At 41.2% G+C, this 19,518-nt stretch overlaps 1 protein-coding gene across 3 annotated transcripts in view; it reads right to left on the reverse strand.

Moving 5' to 3' along the window:
* Nucleotides 1–16,190, reverse strand: part of LOC133539197 (target of Myb1 membrane trafficking protein-like) — a 38,133-nt gene extending 21,943 nt beyond the window's left edge. The window contains exon 1 of one of the 3 annotated variants that reach the window (XM_061881343.1): nucleotides 15,983–16,190. In XM_061881343.1, the coding sequence (XP_061737327.1) occupies nucleotides 15,983–16,055 (73 nt within the window). In that variant the 5' untranslated portion in view covers nucleotides 16,056–16,190. The remainder of the gene's footprint in view (nucleotides 1–15,982) is intronic. The other 2 variants (XM_061881344.1, XM_061881345.1) reach the window with 2 other exon arrangements.
* Nucleotides 16,191–19,518: the final 3,328 nt, after the last annotated feature.

Raw genomic sequence — 19,518 nt, forward strand, 5'->3', positions numbered from 1 at the left:
AATCTCTGAAAGGGGTACATGTCTCAAGTTTTTCCCAAACAGGAACCCACATTCATTTTACAGCTCATGAAAAACAAGATTTATTTTCATTGTCAGTGGGCCAATTCATTTATATGATAAAATATAGTAATGGAAATGACTGCTGTCATTTGATTACTGTAATAGAACATTTAACTTGTTGTGATGTCAGGTTTGGGACAGGTGTGTGCATTAAAAATTAAAAGTAACAATGGGCCACAACGCGTGTGGTTTGTGCTTCCATTGCATGGTTCTTCCTAATCAGAATTAAGGGAGCGTAAGTGGACTCTAGCAGGTTAAGGATACCTCAAAAAGCACACGTGTGGACACCAGAAAACAGGTAAGAAGAAGGCATTGACTGGTAGGTGACCAGTCGAGGGTGCGCACCATCAAATAACCTGCAGCCATTCCTTCACTCATCTGTGCGCTCAGCTTATTGCGCCTCCAAGAGTGCACCTGTGCGCACCACTGCTGTGTCGGTGCACAGCTGCAAGCAATCAACGCACCTGAAGCTGATCATCGGGACCGCCTGCACAACCTGCTATCCCGCGCCAGAACGTAACTACTGTAAGCCGCATACATGTTCTATGCAATCCTGCTCTCTGTGTGTTTTCTCCTCCGTGTTTCATTGTGTGTTGTCCTGTGTCGTGTCGTTCCTGCAGCAAACATCCCTGCACGCGTGACGAGCTGTGTGTCTCGCCTTCCCTGTCCTTCCTCTCTGGTTCTCTGGCTGCCCCTCATGGATGTCGACCTCCCGCCTGCACACGAACCTCTGACACCTCACTTTCGCCACGACTACCTACTTGTCTCACGGCTCTCCGAGGCCGCCCTGACCCTTTTGGACTTGCCTCTCGCTCAACACTCCGGTAACACTCTACAGCTGATCTCCACACATAGATAGTACTTTATTGATTTATACGCACACACATTCACATTTAGAATTTTTAAACACTTCAATTATTATTTATATATATTATGTACATATATATACATATACACATACATATATATATATATATATATATATATATATATATATATATATATATATATATATACGTATATATATATATATATATATATATATATATATATATATATATATATACGTATATATATATATATATATATATACATATATACGTATATATGTGTACTGTATGTATATATGTGTGTGTGTGTAAATGTGTATATACACACACATACATACATATATGTGTGTGTTTGTATATATATATATATATATATATATATATATATACACATATACACAGGGCTTCACGGTGGCAGAGGGGTTAGTGCGTCTGCCTCACAAAACAAAGGTCCTGCAGTCCTGGGTTCAAATCCAGGCTCGGGATCTTTCTGTGTGGAGTTTGCATGTTCTCCCCGTGAATGCGTGGGTTCCCTCCGGGTACTCCGGCTTCCTCCCACTTCCAAAAACATGCACCTGGGGATAGGTTGATTGGCAACACTAAATGGTCCCTAGTGTGTGAATGTGAGTGTGAATGTTGTCTGTCTATCTGTGTTGGCCCTGCGATGAGGTGGCAACTTGTCCAGGGTGTACCCCGCCTTCCGCCCGATTGTAGCTGAGATAGGCGCCAGCGCCCCCCGCGACCCCGAAAGGGAATAAGCGGTAGAAAATGTATGGATGGATACATATACACACACACACATGTATATACATGTGTATATATATACATATATATGTATGTATATGTATATATACGTGTAAGTGTGTGTGTGTGTGTATAGATATATATATAAAAAATATATGTGCATGCATTTTATATATATATATATATATATATATATATATATATATATATATATATATATATGTCTTGATTGGATTATCCGGAGAATAGTGCTCGATACCGTGGTAGAGCGCAATATATATATATATATATATATATAGCTAAGTACTGCTCCCGCCAACAGTGTGAATGTGTGTGTGAATGGGTGAATGTGGAAATATATACACTGTGTATATATATATATATATATATATATATATATATATATAGAAATATAAATATACACATATATATATATATACATACTGTATATGTATATATATATATATATATATATAATTTATATATAGCTAAGTACTGCTCCCGCCAACAGTGTGTGAATGGTTGAATGTGGAAATAGTGTCAAAGAGCTTTTGGGTCCTTAAAAGGCAGATAGACACTATACAAGTATAACCCATTTACCATTACTACGCCCCTGATGTCTGTGCCATCTCCTCCTCCTGTACACATAAAACATTCCTTATTTATACAAAAAACGGTCAGAAAGTTATTAAATAAATAGTTAACAGCAGGATATAATCCATTAGAGGACACTGACATGATCATATAAATAAAAGAACAGGAACATAGAATCCTTTCCCTATTTATCATATAAACAAACCACATAACATTTGTATCTTAACAATTGAGAAATCAGAGCCAGCTTTCTCCAGCCCTCACGTGTTCCTCATAATCTCCTTCATTCCTTTCACCCCCAACACGTCTCAATCCTATTTAGTCTCTTTGCTCTCATTGCGTCGACTCCCCCCCTCCCACTTCTACTTCCACTTCTCGGCTTCGTGCACTTCATGTGACTGTCAGCTGCTCTTGTTCGCCTCAGAAGCCGCACTGACATTTACGTGTGAGAAAACGAGCGAATGAGATAAGAGAAAGAAAGGGTTGAGTATGGCGTGGAACACTCTGTCACTAATTAAATGGGCAGATAATGCTTTTTGTTTCCGAGCTTCACCTGCTAGCTTCAAGCTTTTAGGGGATGTGAAGACAATTATCAGACCGCCATAGGCACATATTTCTTGTATGACTGGACACAGGCCTTACAGTATGATGACACTCCTTTTTAATTTTCTAACCTTTCCACTCTCTTTGTCACAGATGTTGGAAAGTGTTTGTGGGAATGAGTTTCCCATGCATCACTTTGTCAGAGGTCACTAATGTTGACCTAAGAGAGGCTTCATGGGCACATACTCTTTATTTTGAGTTGATGATCCACCTCTGTTTATCTAAGCATTATTAGTACGTTGCTGGAACAGGAAAATACCTTTCCATAATCTCAAACAAAGTTAAAAGCATCAAATTGTCTAATTTACAATAAACCATCCGATATGTATCATAACACTAAAGTGTGTGTCTTTAAATCTTGTAACAGTGAATAAAATATGAATATATGAATCAAATTTGTTTATTTCCTGTGATCAATTTAACAGCACAGATTATACTTAAACAATCATACACGTACACACAAAAAGAAAAAGAATGACCGAAAAGGGGCTTATATTTGCCTATTCTATACATTTATTGAAAATTGGATTGCCTTAAACATCCATCCATCCATTTCCTACCGCTTATTCCCTTTTGAGGTCACGGGGGGCACTGGCGCCTATCTCAGCTACAATCGGGTGGAAGGCGGGGTACACCCTGGACAAGTTGCCACCTCATCACAGGGCCAACACAGATAGACAGACAACATTCCCACACTAGGGCCAATTTTGTGTTGCCAATCAACCTATCCCCAGGTGCATGTCTTTGGAAGTGGGAGGAAGCCGGAGTACCCGGAGGGAACCCACGCAGTCACGGGGAGAACATGCAAACTCCACACAGAAAGATCGCGAGCCTGGATTTGAACCCAGGACTGCAGGAACTTCGTATTGTGAGGCAGACGCACTAACCCCTCTGCCACCGTGAAGCCCTGCCTTAAACATCAACGTTAAAAAAATCAATGGGATGGAAGTAATGGTTGTTATATTTCAAATGTTTCCATTATTCCACCTTCCAAGGCTTTCTTAAACCTAAACAAAGAACTACATGTCTTCAACTCATCACTGAGCTTGTTCCACCATTTAACTCCTAAAACTGAAATACATTTGTATTTCAGTTTTACTTACTTTACATATTTCAAAAATGAATATCCCCCATAAATTATAATTTTCTCCTCTTAATTGAAATAACCTAAGAATACAAGCTGGAAGGCTGTTGTTGTTTACTCAAAAAACACAATTTCCGTTGTTTTTAAAACACAATATCTAAACATTTTAACACATTAAAACTTATAAATAATGGATTGCTCGGTTCATAGTAGCACGCTTTGTGTGTTCTAATTACCCTGTTTAATTATTGGGTGTATGTGTTTTCATAAACATTTCCCCAAACTTCAACACAATATGTTAGATATGGAAAAATAAAAGAATAATATGACATATGCACATCCATCTATCCATTTTCTACCGCTTGTCCCTTTTGGGGGCGCGGGGGGTCGCTGGCACCTATCTCAGCTGCACTGCATTCAGGCGGTATGCACATATGCAGACATTTCTTATTCAGCATGTGTCTTACTTTATAAAGAACAGCAATGGATTTGGATATGTTTCCCTTTATATATTCAATCTGTGGTGTCCAACATAATTCATGATCAATTATTATTCCCAGGAACTTAGTTTCTTATACTCTTTCCATTTCCACTTGATTTAATTTAAAATTTGCTTATACATATACTGTATATGTATAAGGATTCTATGGCACAATAGCATTTAATTATATATTTTTACTGTAGATTCTAAAATAAAAACAGACATCTCAAGTCGCCAGAATGTTCCTGTAAAATGTACAGTTTATTTTTTTTATTTTTTTTTACAGCATTTACTGTAATACAAAAGATCAAATAGTTTATTGACACATATTATACCTGGTCTTTTTCGCAGGCTATATAAAATGATGTGGCTGGCCATATATGCACCCTGTGCCTTGGATTTGTCACCTGTAATCTTAAACTTTTAGATCTAAGGGCCCAACTTTTTCACTATACAGGGGCCCACTCAAATATTAACACTGAATTAGTAATTTCACACTTGATCATAATATTATTCAATAATTATATCTAACCTGCTTACAGTTTACAACCTTGTTAATGATTTGAAACCATGTGTTAATCACAGAGAATTTAATTTTACACATAAAAATGAACGCTTAGGTCAGGCTGATTAGATAAATACGTACTATCCAAATATAAAACATAAGAAGCATCTCATAAATAACTGATATACATTATGTTGTGCTAAAATAAATTAACTCAATAATAAATAATAATTAATATGTTTCTTAACTAAACTGTCAATAAAAATAAAGTACATATGAAAATACAGCTTCACCACTTTAGTCATATTTTTTGCACTTAAAAAAATCCTTAATGACTTTAGCTCCAGATTTATTATGTTTAGTTGAGATTGTCATTACTGCCACAAGTGCTGCAAAAGTGTATTACAATTTAATACCGCTGCCAGTTGAGAAATAAATATTTTTAGCGGCCCTCGAGGGTGTGCTCACGGCCCACCAATAGAATGATTAAGAAACATTGATCGAGTGTAATATAATTTAAGATTTTTCATGATTGAAACTAAACATGTGCCGATCAAAAAGTATGTGATCGCCATTGCTAATCAATGCCTTTTATTGCCAATTGCAAACACTCATCCCTTCTGGTTGACATTGTGTTCTTGGTCCAGCTAATGATGTGTTTCCATAGACCAGGAGTCGGCAACCCCAAATGTTGAAAGAGCCATATTGGAACAAAAGTACAAAAAAAAATCAATCTGGAGGCGCCAAAAATGTTAAGCCTTATATAAGTGTTAAACTGAAGACAACATATGATGTGAGTTTCTATATGAGATATATTAGCCTGCTATCAAAACTACTGTGTCGCAGGCTGATGCTAATATTCGTTGACAGAAATGTGGAAATTTAATATTTATTCTACACATTTTTATAACATTGGAAAACATTACTAACACGGTAAATATGTGTGCATTCAAGTTGAAGGAAACGGAAACTATAAATAAAATGACCTCAAATGCATCTAAAATATGAGGCATAATGATGCGTTATGTACATATAAATAGCATTAATAGCATGTTGGCATCGATTAGCTTGCAGTCATGCAGTGACAAATATGCCTGATTAGCCCTCCACACAAGTCAATAACATTAAAAAAAGTCACCTTTGTGGATTCACGCAAAACGTTTGATGGACAAGTAGAGACAAAGGCGTTACATAAAACCCGTCTTTGTGGATATCAGCTGAGCTTGTGCCTCCCGTACAGCTGCCGTCGACTTCCCCGAGACACTGCGCGTCAACACCCGGCCGTGGACGTACACTTCCGACTATCAGGTACTGTTAGACTCACTAAAACACTAGCAACACAATTGACAGATAAAGGATTTCCCAGAATTATCCTAGTAAATGTGTCTAAAAACATATGAATCCGTCTCAATGCAACGCGATTGCAATCTCGTTTTTTTTTTTTTTTCTAGTCCATCGCCAGAGGTGGGTAGAGTAGCCAAAAACTGTACTCAAGTAAGAGTACTGTTACTTTGGAGATGTATTACTCAAGTAAAAGTAAGGAGTAGTCACCCAAATATTTACTTGAGTAAAAGTAAAAATTATGTTGTGAAAAAACTACTCAAGTACTGAGTAACTGATGAGTAACCTGATTACGGCAACAAATAATGCACAAAAACATAAAAAAAGCAATGAGCAAATTCAGAGCCAGGAATATCTCTTAAGCAACTAAAACAATAATATATATTAAATAATAATACATTAAAATAAAAAAAGGCAAATTGAGCCACAATAACTTAACAGCACCATAGGCTCAGTAGGCATTTATTGATTGATTGATTGATACTTTTATTAGTAGATTGCACAGTACAGTACATATTCCCTACAATTGACCACTAAATGGTAACACCCCAATAAGTTTTTCAACGTCAATCAATTATTTAATAAATGACCAAGTTGAGGTGATTTACCTCATATATACATACACACACGTATGATATACATACACACACATACTGTATCATATATATCAATACGTCCAGGGTGTACACCGCCTTCCGCCCGATTGTAGCGGAGATAGGTGCCAGCGCCCCCCGCGACCTCAAAAGGGAATAAGCGGTAGTAAATGGATGGATATTATATATATATATATATATATATATATATATATATATACAGTATATAATTTATATTTATTTATTTTGCCGTTTTTGTTTACATGTTAAAGGTGTTTTAATGAATATATATGCATGTTTAACACATAGATTCCTATAAGAATATAAGTTGGTGTATTACCTGATTGTGATGACTTGCATTGATTGGAATCAGTAGTGCTGATAACGTCCACGTTTTCAAATGGAGGAGAAAAAAAGTTCTTCCTTCCTGTTTAATACCACATGAAAGTCGTTGGTTTTTGGCATCTTATTTGTCCAGCTTCCATATTCGTTTTTATACACTTTACAAGAAATACATTGGCGGCAAACTCCGTAGCTTGCTCGCTTGTTTGCGCTGGCTTTCGGAGACTCTTATTTTGTTAGCGCAGGCGCGATGGAGCAGCGCTTTTATTGTGAAGACCGGAACTGTGCGATCAGTCTTTAGGCTTATGACGGGAAGTATGGTTGAAATAAAAAGTGTCTTTTTTCCTTTACACTTTTGATTGATTGATTGAAACTTTTATTAGTAGATTGGGCAGTACAGTACATATTCTGTACAATTGACCACTAAATGGCAGAGCTGTGGACTCGAGTCACATGAATTGGACTCGAGTCAGACTCGAGTCATGAATTTGATTACTTTAGACTCGACTTGACAAAATGTAAAAAGACTTGCGACTCGACTTAGACTTTAACATCAATGACTTGTGACTTGACTTGGACTTGAGCCTTTTGACTTGACGTGACTTGCTACGTTCCCCAAAACCCAAAGATTAAAAAGTTATTCGGGAGCGCTTGGTAGTTTTCATTGTGTACCTGTCCATCAGCGTGTGCGCTGTCAGTACAACAGCCAATCAAATTACATCGACGTTGTTTTCATCCCACAGCCTTTCATCCAATCAAATTGCAGGTAAACCAACGAAGAAGAATGTCCAAACCACACGCTAGTGAACAAAAAAAAAAAGATACCTAAAATAATTTCGTTTGGGTATAAAAATTACCAGGTGGTCAACACAAAACTGTTTCCAGTATGCAAAACATGCAGCTCGAAAATTACTGATGGAGAGGCAACAACTTCCAACTTCTGTTCGACATTTGAAGTTGCACAAAGAAGGGTAAGTTTTGAATGTAAGCTGACGTTTATTGGCTGAGTAACGTGACTTTTATTAGCTGTTTAGTTAAATCAGTGAGGCTGTAAACTCCCTGCTAACATTACAACGTTATTGCAAACTGTTGCAGTTCACTACCTTATTCATACTTTTTGTTCAGTGATTTTTTTTTAAGCAGGGTTGCGTTAGTCAATATATCACACAAAGTAACGTAACGTTAGACGGCGGTCAGCAGCACCACGTATTTTAGCCACCTAATAAAAGAAAAAAAATGTAAAATAAAGGTCAGTTAAAATGTATACTATATTATGAATATGTGTACCGTTTTAGCTAGCTTTCCGACATACTGCTGGTTGTTTAGCTCAGTGGTCCTCAACAACCGGGCCGCGGCCTGGTACCAGTCCGTGGATCGATTGGTACCGGGCTGCACAAGAAATTAAAAAAATATATATATTTTTTTAATTAAATCAACATAAAAAATACAAGCTACACTTACAATTAGTGCAATAACCCCAAAAACCTCCCTCCCCATTTACACTTATTCACACTCATTCGCACAAAAGGGTTGTTTATTTCTGTTATTAATATTACTGGTTCCTACATTATCCATCAATATAGATCAATACAGTCTGCAGGGATACAGTCCGTAAGCACACATGATCGTATTTCTTTTTGACAAAAAAATTTTTTTTACATAATGTAAATAATTCAATGTATATACTATGATGATTAACTTGTGTGCTGACTGTATTATGCTGATAGTATATATTTGTACCATGAATTGATTAACCTGGACCCCGACTTAAACAAGTTGAAAAAACGTATTGGGGTGTTACCATTTAGTGGTCAATTGTACGGAATATGTACTGAACTCTGCAATCTACTAATAAAAGTTCCAATCAATCAATAGCTGCTGACCCCGTCCACAGCAATGTAAAACCTAAGTCGTGTGCTGGTACCCTGTCTGCTTCTTTCTATTGAGAGTGGGTTGCCCGCCATTTTCCGTGTAGTCAACAACCCCACTTCACAAATCCCGAACTATCCCTTCAACTCGAAATAAGTTTTAAAATACATGACTACCTAATGTTTGCCACACACACACACTGTTAAGATAGATATTGATAATATGAGTAATAAAGAGTAGTTTTAGTACTTTTCATATGTGGCTATAAGGGATTTTCTGTCACAAGTTTAATATGCTTACAGATTTCAAGAATACCTGATGAACAAAAGCATCACAAATGAACCACAACAGCCTTCAATCTTGCAGTTCCTGGACAATCGTGTCGGCCATTACAGTATGACTCATCAACAGCAGAAAGCTATCACCAATGCAATACTGTCTGACTTGATTATTGATTGCAACTTGCCCTTGTCTATTGTGGAAAACAAGAGTTTTCGCCACTTTCTGACAGTACTTGACAGCAAGTACAGCCCAGTGTGTCGCAGAACACTGACATCAAAAACAGAAAACCTCGCTGAAGAAAGGCGATCAAAATTAAAAACTCAATTGAGCCACACTGACCATGTTTCAGTGACTGTGGACATTTGGTCTGACCGAAAGATGAGGGGATTCCTCGGTGTCACTGTGCACTGGATGGTTGGAAGCGTGTCTTAATGAAATTAAACAATGGATGTCCGCTAACTTTTTGCAACTTAATGCCAAAAAAACGGAAATGCTGATTATCGGTCCTGCTAGACACCGACCTCTATTTAATAATACAACTTTAACATTTGACAACCAAATAATAAAACAAGGTGACTCTGTAAAAAATCTGGGTATTATCTTCGACCCAACTCTCTCCTTTGAGTCACACATTAAAAGCGTTACTAAAACGGCCTTCTTTCATCTCCGTAATATCGCTAAAATTCGCTCCATTTTGTCCACTAAAGACGCCGAGATCATTATCCATGCGTTTGTTACGTCTCGTCTCGATTACTGTAACGTATTATTTTCGGGTCTCCCCATGTCTAGCATTAAAAGATTACAGTTGGTACAAAATGCGGCTGCTAGACTTTTGACAAGAACAAGAAAGTTTGATCATATTACGCCTGTACTGTATATACCTTTATATACATATATACATACATATATACCTATACTGGCTCACCTGCACTGGCTTCCTGTGCACTTAAGATGTGACTTTAAGGTTTTACTACTTACGTATAAAATACTACACGGTCTAGCTCCAGCCTATCTTGCCGATTGTATTGTACCGTATGTCCCGGCAAGAAATCTGCGTTCAAAAGACTCCGGCTTATTAGTGATTCCTAGAGCTCAAAAAAAGTCTGCGGGCTATAGAGCGTTTTCCGTTCGGGCTCCAGTACTCTGGAATGCCCTCCCGGTAACAGTTCGAGATGCTACCTCAGTAGAAGCATTTAAGTCTCATCTTAAAACTCATCTGTATACTCTAGCCTTTAAATAGACCTCCTTTTTAGACCAGTTGATCTGCCGCTTCTTTTCTTTCTCCTATGTCCCCCCCTCCCTTGTGGAGGGGGTCCGGTCCGATGACCATGGATGAAGTACTGACTGTCCAGAGTCGAGACCCAGGATGGACCGCTCGTCGGGACCCAGGATGGACCACTCGCCTGTATCGGTTGGGGACATCTCTACACTGCTGATCTGCTTGAGATGGTTTCCTGTGGACGGAACTCTCGCTGCTGTCTTGGAGCCACTATGGATTGAACTTTCACAGTATCATGTTAGACCCGCTCGACATCCATTGCTTTCGGTCCCCTAGAGGGGGGGGTCTCCCACATCCTCTCCAAGGTTTCTCATAGTCAGCATTGTCACTGGCGTCCCACTGGATGTGAATTCTCCCTGCCCACTGGGTGTGAGTTTTCCTTGCCCTTTTGTGGGTTCTTCCGAGGATGTTGTAGTCGTAATGATTTGTGCAGTCCTTTGAGACATTTGTGATTTGGGGCTATATAAATAAACATTGATTGATTGATTGATGGACAAAGAGGCGGAGAGGATACAGCTCAAGTCCAATCTCTTGGCTTGTGAGCGCTTCAAAGGCTCACATACAGCTGAACGAATCTGTGACCAATTTGAGGCAATATGTGATGAATACGACATTAAAGCTAAACTGGACTACATTATTAGTGACAACGCTGCTAACATGCGAAAAGCATTCACTGTGTGCTTCCCCAGTGAACAAGAGGATGACGATGATGGAGATCATCTTGATGACCCTGAGCTCTGGTGTGATTTTACCGTGGAAGATCAGCAAACGGTAGATGTTGCTATGGCAAAGAAAAAACGCTTGCAGTGTTTTGCGCACACTCTTCAGCTGGTGGTGGGAGATGGTTTGAAAGAAACCCATCCATCCATCCATTATCTTCCGCTTATCCGAGGTCGGGTCGCGGGGGCAACAGCCTAAGCAGGGAAACCCAGACTTCCCTCTCCCCAGCCACTTCGTCTAGCTCTTCCCGGGGGATCTCGAGGCGTTCCCAGGCCAGCCGGGAGACATAGTCTTCCCAACGTGTCCTGGGTCTTCCCCGTGGCCTCCTACCGGTTGGACGTGCCCTAAACACCTCCCTAGGGAGGCGTTCGGGTGGCATCCTGACCAGATGCCCGAACCACCTCATCTGGCTCCTCTCGATGTGAAGGAGCAGCGGCTTTACTTTGAGTTCCTCCCGGATGGCAGAGCTTCTCACCCTATCTCTAAGGGAGAGACCCGCCACACGGCGGAGGAAACTCATTTGGGCCGCTTGTACCCGTGATCTTATCCTTTCGGTCATGACCCAAAGCTCATGACCATAGGTGAGGATGGGAACGTAGATCGACCGGTAAATTGAGAGCTTTGCCTTCCGGCTCAGCTCCTTCTTCACCACAACGGATCGGTACAACATCCGCATTACTGAAGACGCCGCACCGATCCGCCTGTCAATCTCACGATCCACTCTTCCCTCACTCGTGAACAAGACTCCTAGGTACTTGAACTCCTCCACTTGGGGGGGGGTTTGAAAGAAACAAAAGTGGTATCTCCTTCTCTTTCGAAGTTATCTAAACTCAGCTCACTGCTGCACACAAGCACAACATTCAAAGAAGTGTTTGTTGCTGAATTTGGGGAACATAAAGGCATCCCTGCTGCAGTCAACACAAGATGGAACTCAACACTGAGGCAAGTGAAGGCTGTTCTCCAGTGCAATCATGTAAGGCTCCGTGCTGTTGTAGAAAAGGCTGGGCACGGGGAGTTGTCATTCACAGCACGGGAATGGAATCTGTTGAAAGATTTGGTGGACATCTTGAAGCCATTTGGAGAAGCAACTGATTTGACACAGGGGGAGAAGGTCATCACAATCAGTGCTGTTGTTCCATCCATTTTGTCCCTCAACTACCACCTTGAGAAACTGAAGCCTCAGGTCTGTTTCCTGAGCGGCCTGGTCAGAAGTCTCCAGACATCCCGGAAAAAGAGATTTCTTGGAATTTTCTTCAATGTGAAAATGGCCAGGACACAAGATGGGATCACTGCTCCCTTTTCAGATCCAGTCTACCTCAAAGCTGCTGCCTTGGATCCAGCCTTTTCGCTGTTGTGGGTGGAGCCCCATGTGCTGGTCAGTCGTGACGTCAAGGCAGAGGTGGCCCAACAGGTTAAAGGTAAATGTAACTGAGTCTAATGCAACTTTTTCCCTCATAATCTGAGCTAACTGACTGCAGCAATAACTAAGTATTTCAGTCTAGCACACTGCATCACTAACACATGGTAATGATAAGGTCTCTTTTGTTTCTGCTATTGTGTTTACATGTTTACCAGAATTGATCCTGCAAGATGCTGCAGAGACTGAGCAACCTGCCCCTCTTGTTGATGAAGAAGAGCAAGGGGACCTTGGAGAAGGAGAAGGGCTGTTTGCTGCCTACCACAAGAGACAGAAGAAGGATGTTGGGACTACCTCAGCACTACAGCTAAGTCACTACCTTGACATAACTGAAGGACAGAATGCCCTTTTGTTCTGGGCATTGAACATGAAGACTCTTCCTTCACTGTTCCGAGTGGCCATGAGAGTCTTAACAGTGCCTGCCTCCAGTGCTCCAGTGGAGCGAGTTTTCAGCCATGCTGGCATCATACTACGCCCCCATTGTGCACAAATGACTGACAAACTCTTGGCCAATTTGGTCTTTTGCAAATGCAATGCAGCATAGGGCCCTGACATATAAAAAGTACAACTTTTTTGTTATGTTCACATATATGTCATGATTTTTTCAATGTTAACACTTTTGTACAAATAAGTACAGTTGCACTTTATTTTTCAAACATGTTTATTCTGTAAAGGAATGGGTCAAATGTTTAAAATGACTGGTTAATAGTGCTAATATAAAGTGCAATGTCAGCACAATTTTCTTGACTGCAATTTAAAATGCACTTGTTTTAATAAATAAATACAGCGTTTGAAAAGCAGACACATTCTGTGTTAATATATTAGTCTGTGGTTAAAAAGACTTGAAAGGACTCGAAACTCAAAATGCAGGACTTGGGACTTGACTTGAGACTTTCCAGTCTTGACTCGGGACTTGCCTGTCTTGACTCGAGACTTGACTCGGACTTGAGGGCAAAGACTTGAGACTTACTTGTGACTTGCAAAACAATGACTTGGTCCCACCTCTGCTAAATGGTAACACCCCAATAAGTTTTTCAACTTTTTTAAGTCAAATTCAACGTGTGACGGTCATGTGACCGCCTGGCTCTGTTTGATTGGTCCAACGTCACCAGTGACTGCATGTGATTGGTGAAACGCAGGCATGCGTAGATCCTACTTTGAAAAACCAAAACAAACATTAATAGATCGATTTAAAAAAAAGTAGCGAGTAGCGAGCTGAATGTACATGAATGGAGCGGAGTAAAAGTAGCGTTTCTTCACTATAAATATACTCAAGTAAAAGTAAAAGTATGTTGCATAAAAACTACTCTTAGAAGTACAGTTTATCCCAAAAGTTACTAAAGTAGATGTAACGGAGAAAATGTAGCGCGTTACTACCCACCTCTGTCCGTCGCTATCAATATCCTCAAACACGAATCTTTCATCCTCGCTCACATTAATGGGGAAATTGTCGTTTTCTCGGTCCAAATAGCAATTTTTGTTGGGGGCTCCCATTAAAATCAATGTGAATATATGAGGAGCTTCACGGTGGCAGAGGGGTTAGTGCGTCTGCCTCACAATACGAAGGTCCTGCAGTCCTGGGTTCAAATCCAGGCTCGCGATCTTTCTGTGTGGAGTTTGCATGTTCTCCCCGTGAATGCGTGGGTTCCCTCCGGGTACTCCGGCTTCCTCCCACTTCCAAAGACATGCACCTGGGGATAGGCCCCTCCCACTTCCAAAAACATGCACCTGGGGATAGGTTGATTGGCAACACTAAATTGGCCCTAGTGTGTGAATGTGAGTGTGAGTGTTGTCTGTCTATCTGTGTTGGCCCTGTGATGAGGTGGCGACTTGTCCAGGGTGTACCCCGCCTTCCGCCCGATTGTAGCTGAGATAGGCGCCAGCGCCCCCCGCGACCCCGGAAGGGAATAAGCGGTAGAAAATGGATGGATGGATATATGAGGAGCCATCAACATGTGACGTCATTGTCTGCGACTTCCGGTAGAGGCAGGGCTTTTCTCCAGTTGCAAACTTTATCGTGGATGTTCTCTACTAAATCCTTTCAGCAAAAATATGGCAATATGGCGAAATGATCAAGTATGACACATAGAATGGACCTGCTATCCCTGTTTAAATAAGAACATCTCATTTCAGTAGGCCTTTAAAGTTGATCTAAGTCTAAGGATTCTGCCATCCTAGACACTTTACCCAGTGCCCCCCACACCGGTTTAAAAACTTAGACATCAGGTGTCACTATGTAAAGCACTTTGAGTCACTATTACACATTTTTGAAAGAATTTATCTCCCCCCTGGCTTCACGGTGGCAGAGGGGTTAGTGCGTCTGCCTCACAGTACGAAGGTCCTGCAGTCCTGGGTTCAAATCCAGGCTCGGGATCTTTCTGTGTGGAGTTTGCATGTCCTCCCCGTGACTGCGTGGGTTCCCTCCGGGTACTCCGGCTTCCTCCCACTTCCAAAGACATGCACCTGGGGATAAGTTGATTGGCAACACTAAATGGTCCCTAGTGTGTGAATGTGAGTGTGAATGTTGTCTGTCTATCTGTGTTGGTCCTGCAATGAAGTGGCGACTTGTCCAGGGTGTACCCCGCCTTCCGCCCGATTGTAGCTGAGATAGGCGCCAGCGCCCCCCGCGACCCCGGAAGGGAATAAGCGGTAGAAAATGGATGGATGGATATATGAGGAGCCATCAACATGTGACGTCATTGTCTGCGACTTCCGGTAGAGGCAGGGCTTTTCTCCAGTTGCAAACTTTATCGTGGATGTTCTCTACTAAATCATTTCAGCAAAAATATGGCAATATGGCGAAAGGATCAAGTATGACACATAAAATGGACCTGCTATCCCCGTTTAAATAAGAACATCTCATTTCAGTAGGCCTTTAAAGTTTATCTAAGTCTAAGGATTCTGCCATCCTAGACACTTTACCCAGTGCCCCCCACACCGGTTTAAAAACTTAGACATCAGGTGTCACTATGTAAAGCACTTTGAGTCACTATTACACATTTTTGAAAGAATTTATCTCCCCCCCTGCTGGCGGTGGCTAATACTGCATCGATGATGTTGGCACATCTGCTGGAGTGAAAACTCCTAATCTTGGTGAAGTGTGTTGTCACTGCTTATCAACTTTTATGGACTTCCATGCCAAACGTGTGTATAATATAAGGTCACATTTAGTCCCGCGAGGCATTAGACACAATACTATTATTACTACCCGTGTTGGCATTGTCGTGGCGAGACTTACCAATTCTCTGACCCACTGGTGTTGAAAAGGCGTTTCCAATGAGAAACTCCATCTTCTCCCCGAGCGAAAACATCCCGTTTAGTTGTCAAATCTGAAGTTGGCGTTGTAAAGTTTAGTGGAAAGAGTGAAGAAGGCGTCTTCTCCGCAGTTTCTTCCTTCCGAGGTGCACTTATGGTCACGTGAACGCGCGCACGCGCACACACAGGAAGTGCGTTCAGAAACACTTCAAACAAATGCGGAAGTAAAGGATTGTGACAATGCTACGCTAAAATTGATAAAGTAATGTTGGACATGTCATGTCCTGGGATCCGAAATACACTTTGTAATGTATGAAGTTGGTCAAATATCGCATAAAACGGCCCACGTATTTGTTTTTGGCGCCATCTCGTGTCTGTTCTGAAGATCGCAGTGTAATCCTTTTATTTTCAGAAGCACGTGACTAATACGCAATGCACCCTGGGAAATTAGAAAGGGGAAGAAACCTACGTAAGACTTCGCTGACGTAGGCAACAGCGGTTGGGAAAAGAACAGCAGTGGTTTGAAGCAACTTCAAGTTTTTGATTCAATAATTTTTAGAAATTTGTCACTGCAATGCCGATTAATTAAAAAAAATCCTGAAAGAAATGATGCATTGTGCGTCACTATACAAAACAGTTGTATTTTTGTTTTATGACCACAAGATGGCAATACTGAATATAGTATTGGGTAAAAAGGAAAGTTGAGAGCATAAAAGTAATGGAGGGTCTTGTTGTTTCTGCATTGTTGGATGAAATGTTTAATTATTTTAATTAGGTTTCCTGTATGGGTTGGTTGATGCCACTCGCCACAACATTCATTAATTATTTAGAAATAACCCCAGCACACAAAAAAACTTATAAGAAGGGTGTTCAAACTGTCTCCACCAAGAGCCTGTCTGTCCATATATATGTGTGTGTGTGTGTGTGTGTGTGTGTGTGTGTGTGTGTGTGTGTGTGTGTGTGTGTGTGTGTGTGTGTGTGTGTGTGTGTGTGTGTGTGTGTGTGTGTGTGTGTGTGTGTGTGTGTGTGTGTGTGTGTGTGTGTGTGTGTGTGTGTGCATCCATCCATCCATCCATCCATTTTCTACTGCTTATTCCCTTTAGGGTCGCGGGGGGCGCTGGTGCCTATCTCAGCTGCAATTGGGCGGAGGGCGGGGTACACCCTGGACAAGACGCCACCTCATTGCATACATATACATATATATATATGTACATAGATACATATATACATATATATGTATCTATCTTCCTATATCTATATTATTATTAATAATGAATAAAGAACAGTATTTTTATGAATTATTAACCTATTGAAGGTGTCATTTACTTTACTTGAAAAATTTTACTTTGAAATATTTTTGGGAGGATATATTGCATATTTTTTGTGTTTGCCATTGTGGAGAGGCACAAGGTGGCGGCGGATGCGGTGGAGCGGAGAGGCGGGGCTTGCTGGGAGCGACGCCGCCACAATCTAAATCAGGTGCGTGGCACACACACCTGCACACAATTGATTCATCTCCTCCTGCTGTATTAAAGGGGAGAAGGAGGAGAGATCGAAGAAGGAGTTGGAGAGACTGGAGCGGAGATAGAGGAGTGGAAACAAAAGAGCGCACGACGACGACGCAGCCGACTGAGCGAGGGCGAGGAGCGAGCAGGAGGGAAGGAGCTGAAAAACGACCACACCGAAAGACAAGCTTGTTATTGAAAAAATAAAAGAGTCAAACCTGCTCAAGAGAGATGTCCTTCCTGGGTGGTCCATGCAACCCACCTGACGACGGCGTAAGTCTGTCACATTTGGCACCCAGCGTGGCTGGACCACCGGAGGCGGGGGAGGACGATCCCCTGTGTGCCCCCTCAAGGAAGTAGCGGAGGAGCACAACAAGGGAGACGGCAGTGCCGAGGAGGCGCCCCCTGCTGAGGAGACAGAGGCACAGCCGGCGGAACGTGCAGCTAAAGAGGAAGAAAACAGCAATGAGGGCTTGGCTGCAATGGCGTCTGCAGACCAGCAGGGCAAGCTGTCAACTAAAGAGAGGGAAGACCAGCTCGCCTCGGTAGATGAATCAGATGATGAAGAAGAAGAAGAAGATGAAGAAGATGAATCAAAGGATGAAGAAGAAGAAATATCAAATGATGATGAAGAAGATGAAGAAGAAGAAGATGAATCAGCGGATGAAGAAGATGAATCAGATGATGATGATGATGAATCAGATGATGAAGAAGAAGATGAATCAGATGATGAAGAAAATAAGAAGAAGATGATAATGATGATGAGGAGCATAGTGATGATGAATCGGACCATAATGGTGATGAGAAGGAACACGGTGATGACGATGATGACGAAGAGGACAAGGAAGACAAAGACAGGGATGAAGAAAAAGACAAAGAAAAGGTCGAAGAGGACGAAGAAGCCGAAGTACAACTACAAGACGAAGAGGTGTCAGAGGAAGAGGACAAGCTCGCCTCGATGAAGGAAGCGATGGAAGAAGAGAAGACAGGTGGCCGTGGCAGTTTTTTACCCCCGCCCCTTCAACAAAAGGGAGGAGGCTCAGGCGGGTGGAAGCCCGTTCAAGAGAGATGTGCTTCCTGGGTGGTCCATGCCACCTACACGGCGACGGCTTAAGTCTGTCACAGCCATATTACTGTGAAAACTACGTTTTCTTTGACAAAAACGGCATAAAAACATGAAAAACGGATAAATAATGGATCCATAGTGAAAGTAAAAAAAAATTATGATTTATTTTAGGACCCTTTTTGGATCGCCAATAACTTTAGTGGGATTTATTTTTTTTAAGACTCTCATTGCGGAAAAAAATTTTTTTTTTACAATGGTTAAGCCAGGCCATTCTTTGTTTTGTTTTGGGGTGTTTTTTTCCTGTGTCTTCGGTTCACTTCCATTTTTTTAGCCCTTATTTTGTTTCCACTTCCTGTTCTGTTTGTGTTGTTTCTTCACACTGCTGCTTGGTGCTGTCTTCATCACCTGGTGGTGATTAGTAATTATTGTTTTCACCTCTTGCTCAGTCATCACCTGGGCACTATTTAAGCCAGGCACATTTTTGCGTTGGTGTGGGATCATTGCGTGTGGATATGTGGAGTCACCACCATGGTTAGTGGACAATTAAATCTTGCTTAGCTACTTTTTTTTTTTTGGATTAGCTCTTTAACAGCTACTTTTTGCATGCACATCATCCTTGTGTTTTTCTGTGCATTACCTCGCTGCACTGTTGTTTGAATTTAGGACTTTTGGATACTAAACACTTCTTAACCTGCAAGCTGCCTATGGAGAGCATTCTTAATAGAATGATTCCACCAACTAAAGAAGCGTTTCTTGCTAAAAACGGGAAATGAAAGATTTAGTGGCGACCAAAGCTGCCACACACACGCCATGGTTTTTCTAGGAGAACGAGGAAGTCAAGGTCCTCTTTCTCAAGGGTGTTGAGACATGGAACTTGCTCATGTTTAGAATAATTGACGCCAGGAGCAGCCGTCTCTCCCCGAAGGTTGAGGAGAAGACCTGGACTCG

This window comes from Nerophis ophidion, linkage group LG20 (assembly GCF_033978795.1).
Source record: "Nerophis ophidion isolate RoL-2023_Sa linkage group LG20, RoL_Noph_v1.0, whole genome shotgun sequence".
Taxonomy (NCBI): Eukaryota; Metazoa; Chordata; class Actinopteri; order Syngnathiformes; family Syngnathidae; genus Nerophis; species Nerophis ophidion.